This window comes from Aricia agestis, chromosome 5 (assembly GCF_905147365.1).
Source record: "Aricia agestis chromosome 5, ilAriAges1.1, whole genome shotgun sequence".
Lineage (NCBI taxonomy): Eukaryota > Metazoa > Arthropoda > Insecta > Lepidoptera > Lycaenidae > Aricia > Aricia agestis.
In genome coordinates, this window is record NC_056410.1 from 18,753,499 (window position 1) to 18,762,059 (window position 8,561).

General features: G+C 35.0%; 1 protein-coding gene across 1 annotated transcript; it reads left to right on the forward strand.

Annotated features, from left to right (window-relative positions):
* The first annotated feature begins 312 nt into the window (after positions 1–312).
* LOC121726904 (ras-related protein Rab-8A) lies at positions 313–7,451 on the forward strand. Its single transcript, XM_042114548.1, has 5 exons — positions 313–461; positions 3,316–3,515; positions 4,546–4,638; positions 5,572–5,685; positions 7,229–7,451. The coding sequence occupies exons 1-5, from the start codon at positions 338–340 to the stop codon at positions 7,310–7,312; spliced, it is 615 nt and encodes a 204-aa protein (XP_041970482.1). The 5' UTR covers positions 313–337; the 3' UTR covers positions 7,313–7,451.
* The last annotated feature ends 1,110 nt before the right edge of the window (positions 7,452–8,561 follow it).

An 8,561-nucleotide genomic window follows, 5' to 3' on the forward strand; every position in this document is an offset into this window, starting at 1 on the left:
TAAAGAGTTCTTTAATGACTTCAAATTTTGAAATCGAGTTTACTTCTTAGAATCACCAATTTTAAATTAGGTACGTCGTTTGCAGGCATCTTCAAAACAACAATCTACCCAGACCAATCATATAATTTTCTCCCTGCTCGCTTCATTTCGAGAAAATAACCCAGACAAGTCCTAAACAAAGTAATAACAAACCAATAACGGGACAGAATTCAATTACCGAACCTAATATAGTTGCAGGTGACAGGGTCTTACTTGTTGCCAGCGCATGCGCCGTACCATCGATTTTTCTCTTTGACAGCTGTATGTTTTGGGCGATCACCCGTTTGGGAACGTAAACATGGCTCTGGATTTCTCTGCGACTTACAAATTATTGGTGCTAGGCGATTCTAATGTGGGCAAAACGTGTATAGTGCACAGATACTGCGATGAAAGGTACTACGACGTGTACATATCGACCATTGGTGAGTTTGTTTGCTTTGCTGATGTGATGCAGGTGTGAACAATGGAAGTTTGGCTACTATACAGTTTGCAGCTGTAACTTCATAATATTGTCAGTAGTATGAGCTTTAAACTACGCTATAAATCAGTTTTTTAAGCTATATTAAACAACCATTTACCTATAAATAATTTTAATACTTCTTAAAAGTTTGCAATCTCGTTTTGCAATTTTAGATATTATAAATTATAATATGAAAACTAGACAATATAGTTTGTAATTCTCTACCTCTTTGTCCATTTGAATTCAGTATAATATTTTATACAGTTCTACTGTATGAAAAGTTTCCTTAATTGCTTTGAAAAGGTTAATTAGTGATGGTTCGAACACTTAATTACTCGAACTGAACTCAAAGCTTTAATTAACGACTTGATACAGTCAAGTCAGTCAAAATACAATTAAAACGGTCCCAACTCTTACCGTACAATAATATTCTACATAAGACCAGTCATAATAATTTATTACTTATCTGTCTTTGTTTAGTTTTTGTCTATAAGCTAGCAATACACCAAGGAATTTTCATTCCCTTATTCAAAAACCAGCAATTACTACCAAGCGATTTCATTAAATTTTTTTTTATTTCATTAAATTAAACTTCCTTTCAGGTGTATTTTTGTGTTATGGGGAACAACTTATTTTCATCAATAAGTTATATTATATCTAGTAGTAAATATTGGGAAACATCAATTTAATTCATCCTACAATGAAACCAAACTGCAGATACTTATAAAAATATTGAATCATGAATGCAAAAAGACTAGCTACTAGCCAAGGTGGTAGCTTCATCTTATCTTATCAGCTTCATCTACCCTTGATTTACGATACAGTGACAGTTGGAGTTTATTGATCACTCGTCTAGACGGTCAGGGTAATTCAACCCTCTGTTTGATGTGATGAGTCACAGCAAACCTAATGGGCTTAAGCCTTAAAGCTTAATCGTTTGACATTTGAAAATTAATCCTGCGATTTTTTTTTGTAAGACTATAGTTACCTACCTTAGAACAGGGAAATAAGTTACCTACTATCCCACTAGGTACTGGGCAAAGGCCTCCCCCAGGGTCTTACACTTATCTAGCTCCAACGCCATAATTTAGGTAATTCAGCTATAGAATACTATAGGTACGTAAATCTTGTATCAGTTCTGTTTTCCCACATAAAAATAAAATCAAAAGAATAAATTTTAATTGCAACCAGATAATGATATTTTAAGTCTCCAAAATGTTGTTACTTATAACTCAGTCACATTGGAAATTGAAAATGCCATAAGGTAATGCGTCAAAAGTTTGGACATCATCAAATTATTCATCGGGACAGAAATATCGTGCTTCTTTAAGAGACCGACACATTCATAATAAATGTTGGATTTTCCCGAATTCAATATTAAACCATTTACTTTCCTTTTACGTCCTAGCTCTCCGCTTCTGCAGACTACAGTATGTTACGCTTAGGTATATTATGATTATCATAGCGCGGCTCTTGACTCGGAGGTCGTGGGTTCGATTCCCGCGCTGAAAACATTTTATTTCCAAGTTTGGTTAGGACAATGCAGGCTGATCACCTGATTGTCTGACAAGTAAGATGATCCATGGGTCGGATGGGCATGTAAGTCGGTCCTGCGCCTGATCTCTCGCCAGTCGTGTCGGTCGTCCGTCCCCCTGGGTTATGAGAGTAAAGGAATAGAGAGTGCTCTTGTGTACTGCGCACACACTTGGTCACTATAAAAATTACTCCGGCGTAGCTGGTCTGATTTCAATGAAACCGGCCACCGTCACCGAAACCGGTGTGGGAGCTATTATTATTATTACTAGGCCATACTATTTAGGATCATTAAATTGTGTGGTAGCGTATCATACTAATGTCATAGAATATCATTTGTATGAATGTCTATGTTTTGAATCTTTTGATCCCTCCCGGGAGCATTCGCTTGTAATGTAACGTTACAGAGTCGAGCATTACATCAGTGAGGGAGGAGAACCGAGTATTTCAATGCGCACCTTGTAATGATACAATGTGTATAATATCTTGAATCTTGAAACAACTTGTAACATCGATCTGATCAATGCTACGTGACAGTGAAATCAACCTGCTATGGAATGATCAAAAGTCAAAGTCGAATCTATAATGTTACATTACACGCGAATGCTCCCGGTGAGGGAGCACCATTAGCTATAATATTATTATTGTGGAGTTTCATAAAAAATAATTTAGATTCTTTTTAAATAAAAGAGCGACAAACAATATTTTAAAAACTCTCGCTTTTTAAATATTATTAGTACTAGCATTATGCCCTACATACCTACTACATCTACAGACTTTAAGCTACAATTCTTTATCCGATAATGATTCATATACGATACGATACGATATCCACAACTACCTTTGCTACCTGCCCTTTGTCTACAACTTAAATAATTCCCAATTCTGCAACTATGTTCCTCTGCACTGTGTTGTCTTCAACTTAAATTGAACTGTAATAGTATCGCCCATGACTATTAATAATGTCGGATGTGCAAAATCATCCATTTTTTTTAATTTCATAAAACATGTCCTTTTATCCAAGGCTATCATTAGCTGAAAAGAAAAAATCATTAAATCATTATCAAATTTTAAGTTGCAAACAAGGGGACTCCCCTTGTTTGCAACTTAAAAATCCCAATTCTAAAACTAAATAGGTATGTTACTCTGTGCCTCTTGTCGACAACTTAAATAATTCCCAATTCTGCAACTATGTTACTCTGCTCTCCTTGTGTAAAACGTAAATAATTCCCAATTCTACAACTCCGTTACTCTTCCACTAACAAACTTCCCAAAATTTTCAGGCATAGACTTTAAGCAGAAGATCATAAACCTGGACGGGGTGCCGATAAAGCTACAGATATGGGACACAGCCGGACAGGAGCGGTTCCGGACTCTTACCACGGCGTACTACAGAGGAGCTATGGGCATCATACTCATGTATGACATCACCAACCTAGAGTCTTTCAATCATCTTTCGTACTGGCTACGTAATATACAGGAAGTAAGTATGGGGTAGAGGCTAGAGCATAATTATTATTTTATGAGTTATTGTTGTTTAGTTGGTTAGGGACCCAATATTAGGGGGCCAAAATTGTGTGACGCTTTTTGGAATAGGTAGGATCACTCACAGAAATCTTCTTATTTCTAATATTAGCTTTATGTAAAATAGTACCTATAAATTTCTGTTAACTTTCTTCAGTATGGAGATACTTTAAGTCCAATAAACATTGTTACAGTACATTTTTCCTCAATAACAAGCCGGAGGTCGCGAGTTCGAATCCCGCCGACGGAACAAAGAGTTTTCAAAGTTCCCGGGTCTGGATGTGTATTAAATATGTGTATGATATAATAAAAATCTTAAATATATGTATAGTTTAAAAGTATTAAATATATTTCCGTTGTCTGGTAACTGTAACACAAGTCCTTTAGGTACTTAGCACGGGGCCAGACTGACGTGGTGTGAAGCGTCCATAGATATTATTATTATTATTATTATTCCTATGTCATGATACATTTGGTACATTTTATTGTGGAAAAATGTAGGTACTGTATAATTATTATAGATGCACATAATAATATTTTTAGATCAGCATAAAATCCGAGCAGTTTTTCACTAAGGTTGAGTTGCACCAGAGGCGTGGTTAAAGTTAAAGTTATGGTTATAGTTAAGGCAAATTTAACTTTTACCGGAGAAATTGACCGATGACAGCTGGTCCAACAAGGTTATAAATGAACGTGGGCGGGGGCGCTGCTGGTAAAGGAGAACTGTCAAAAATTGCGTTTTTGTATGATGACAGCGTTAGTTCCTTTTTTCGCCACGTGCATTTAAAACCTTGTCGAGCTCTATGGTTATGGTTAAATATGGCGTCTTGATGGCGTCCATTTTTAACTTTAACCAAAGATTTGACATTTGCATTGTAGTTAAAGTTACAGTTATAGTTAAGTTAGTTGATGCAACCCAACCTTAATGTCATAATATTATTTGAAGTCATAATGTAGTATTTTAATAAAATTATGTTTGTATTTTTCAGTATGCATCCCCGGACGTTATAAAAGTGTTGGTGGGCAACAAATGCGATGTTCACGAGAACCAGCGTGCCGTGCCCAAGGAGAGAGGACAAAAGGTAAATTCCTATCAAAGTTCTAGATCTAACTTTAGGATATGTATATTTTATTCCTTATATAGTTCACTGTGAAAGTAGCAGCGTTGAAAGAGTGTTTTTTTTTTCATCTTTTAATATTATGGAAAAATTCATGACGCGCATGCGCTTGTCCAAATCACAAAAAATTGCTCTTTCAGCGCTGCTCTTTCACAGTGAACACTATATAAGGAATAAGACATACATACCCTAACTGTAAATAGGAAACCCATACACACCATAAAAGATTATCATTTATCACTTAGTTTTGTTACACCCTCTATTATCTATATCTATTTAGCTTAGGTAGGTACATCTATCTAATCATCTGATCAATTATATACCTACTTAAAGCCAGAACGTAGCGCACGTGCTCCTATTTTAGGCTGATAGATCAGCTAACATTCTCAGAAACTTGCTGTAATAGTTAACGTAGAAAAGCAATGCTTCGCCACGAATGGGCCGGCTCGACCGGAGAAATACCACTTTCTCACAGAAAACCGGCGTTAAACAGCGCTTGCGCTGTGTTTCGCCGAGTGAGGACCAATCTCCTACCCTATTCCCTTCCCTACCCTCCACTATTCCCATCCCTACCCTCCTCTATTCCCTCTTAAAAGGCCGGCAGCTCTTCTGATGCTGCAAGTGTCCTTGGGCGACGGAAGTTGTTTTGTATCAGGTGAACCGTTTGCTCGTTTGCCCCCTTATTTCATAAACAAAACCTATAACGAGTCGGCTCGAAGCGAGCCTTCGAGCTGTCAGTTTTGCGGTCCACACTGTGGCTATTGCTCGATTTGGAGTAAAACTATCGAGCGAAACCGTATGTGAGTACATAGCTGAAGGTTAATAATTTAACTCCCTGCATAAAAATGTTGCCAACGTAAAGAGTAAAATTATAACTTGGTATGATATTGATTTCAGATTGCAGACGACTTTGATATGCCGTTTTTCGAAGTATCCTGCAAAAGTAATATAAATATAGAAGAAGCGTTTATCACATTAGCAAGAAAAATAAGAGAGTACAGAGAAACTAAGGTAAGAGAGACAATTAACCCAGTTAAAATAAAAAATCTATAAAATCTAAAAAACTTGGGCATTAATCTGAAAAGTTATAAGGAAAAAAGTAGCCAGAAAAACTACCTGTCATTAAAAATAATGAGACAGAATCCTTTGTAACCAATATTCCAATTTGAAGAGATCCGACGAAGTATAGAATATTCATACAATCGGGGCTCAATTTTAAATGGAAATTATTTTAATGTGTCGCCTTATGTGGACAGATAAAGAATCAGTGTTGCCATAAATATTATTGGGATCAATTGCTGTTCTTAATTTAAAATTCATACCCAGTTTAAGCAATAAGATAATTTTAAACGCTTATTGTGCGTAAAATTGATTGTTGAAGTTGCTTGGCAACGAAATTACAATGCATTTAACAAGACAGCTCGTTTGTAAAACAACACTAATTGAAGACGTACTTACGTCTTCAATCCGGGAGTTGACAACTTTTTAAAAATAGTTTTAAGCGCTTCAGTTGTTTACAATAATACTTACCTGTAAATTAATACTTTATTCATTTTTATGCCCTAGAATGAGTAAAAAATTATTTAAGTTCTGAATTCAAAATATGTCACAAAAACGCGGCATTATGGTCACGTGATGTGTGACGTCATCGTTCATGAAGCAAAACAACCGTAGACAGAGCAAAAGTGAGTTAGAGTGTTTAACCTAACAACTGTCAATTTTGTTTGACACTGAACGGTGACGTCACTGCTTCAGATTAGTGTTTCCAATCACGTGACTTACAGTTAATAAATCCATTTTTTTTTCCAATGTAAAATAAAATAAATCAATAATTATTTTTTCGTTATTTGTATTGTTTTAGAGTTTTTATCAATAAATCTATAAAATTTAATAATAATTTTAAAATTTTAAACATACTGTCAACTCCCGGATTATTAGTGTTGTGTTATGAAGTGGCTAACATTTTATTTAATAACATAAGCGCAACAGATTTTTTACATATAATCAGAACAAACCTTGTAAGTACATAACATACCCACTAACGTCTACAATTTTTACCTACTTTGTATCTTACTTGAAGAGGATCCAAATTAGCCCATAATGAATCAGTATGTAAGCGATTACAGATAATAATAATATTTATGTAGAGCCTTTATTTGTCTATGACTGTCTATACTTAATAATAATCGACATTGATATCCATTTTCGCAATCATGGTAAAATCATAAAAGGAATCATAGTTATCCATTAGCGAAATTGTGGATCCTTTTAAAATACTACGGGTCTGTTTCTCCATTTCCTGATAATGCCGGATAGGCTATATCCACAACTTAACTTGAGAGATAGAGTATGGAGAATCCGTCAAAAAAGTTGTGGATAGCCTATCCGGCGCTTTATCAGGAACTGGTGGAATAGGCCCTTTGAAAGATACTCCATACTTTATCTGTCAAGTTAAATTGTGGATAGCCTATCCGGAACATATCAGTAAGTACTAAGTGGTGAAAAAAGCCCTAATTGTGATAAAAACTCATACTTGTGTATTGCTGGTTTTCAGGCGGACGCTTTCGAACTGAAAGAACGGGACAACGTGATAAAACCATCGGAGTCGGAAACGGACGTGTCAAAATGTAGCTGTTAGTCTGGATTCTAGACCTAGTCGCAATAACAACAGACATCGTAAGGCTGGCTTTATATTATGCGGCGGGCGGCGGCACGAACGCGCGGTCTGGCCGCTAGTCGCAACACCGCGAGATTAAAAAACAATTTATGTACTTATTATAATAATCAATAATAAAAACTACTTAAGGTAGAGTAACTGTGTCAAAAAAATTGTGCACGAGTCTACAAAATGTGACTCGAATACTTTATGCATGTATAAATCCGTTCGGACGCATAATATTATAATCCAGCCTAAACACTTTAATTGCTTAACCATTTTAATTAATTTAAAGTCTTTATGAGTTGAGCAATGGCTTATAACACTCTCGATCATGGCAGCTTTAGAAGAAAAAAATATCAAAATTGGATCTGTGTGGACAAAGAGAGAGTCGAGTACACCTCAAACATTTTAGTCGAGGATTAATACAATATCTATAATATAAAAATGAGTCGCTGAATGTATTGCTAAGCGCAAAACTCGAGAACGGCTGAACGGATTGGGCTAATTTTAGTCTTAAAATATTCGTAGTCGGGAAGGTTTTTAAGTGACACGAAGTTCACCGGGACAGCTAGTTATGAATAAAATAAAAATAATATTTCTGAAATGCAAAATCTTTAGGAATTAATTGCATGCACAAAAAATCAGGCGTTTTATTAATTATCTGGGTGCACGGTAGTGTCCCTGCCAAGACGAGCTAAGCGAAGCGCAAGGCTGGAAACGTTTCGTCGTATTTTTGAACCCTCGTATTTATTATTATTAAGACAATATCATTTTTATACTTTTTTATACTGTCAACTCAAACCAAGCTGTACTATTTTCTTTAAAATTTATATTAATGTGAAGAATGTCTGTTATTAATGTGTGATGATAATATTAGGTAAGTACCTAGTTTTAAGAAATTTGTAATAGCATTTCAAAAGACAAAATACTAGATAATATTTAAAGACTAAGCGAATATCACGTTTGGATTAAGAAGCTCTTCAACGTTTGTTTTAAAATCATGTTCAGTTAATTAGTATTAAGTTTTAGACGCTATTTGTATAAAAATAATTAAAGGGTATTTAAAATACTTTGATGCGCAGTAGGTACATTTATAATAATTATTATTATTTTAGCAAATGAAAAAAGTAAGTATTAAAATCATTTTACCCACATTCAAATAATTTTATCAACTAAAATAAATATTTAGATTTTATCTAAACAATGTATAAAATTAGTATTCTCATAT

Excerpts from the sequence above, each read along its gene's own strand:
- LOC121726904 (XM_042114548.1), top strand. The coding sequence starts at position 338 with ATGGCTCTGGATTTCTCTGCGACTTACAAATTATTGGTGCTAGGCGAT. Across the intron at positions 3,516-4,545 it reads GGCTACGTAATATACAGGAA|TATGCATCCCCGGACGTTAT; the intron begins GTAAGTATGGGG and ends TGTATTTTTCAG. Across the intron at positions 4,639-5,571 it reads CCAAGGAGAGAGGACAAAAG|ATTGCAGACGACTTTGATAT; the intron begins GTAAATTCCTAT and ends TATTGATTTCAG.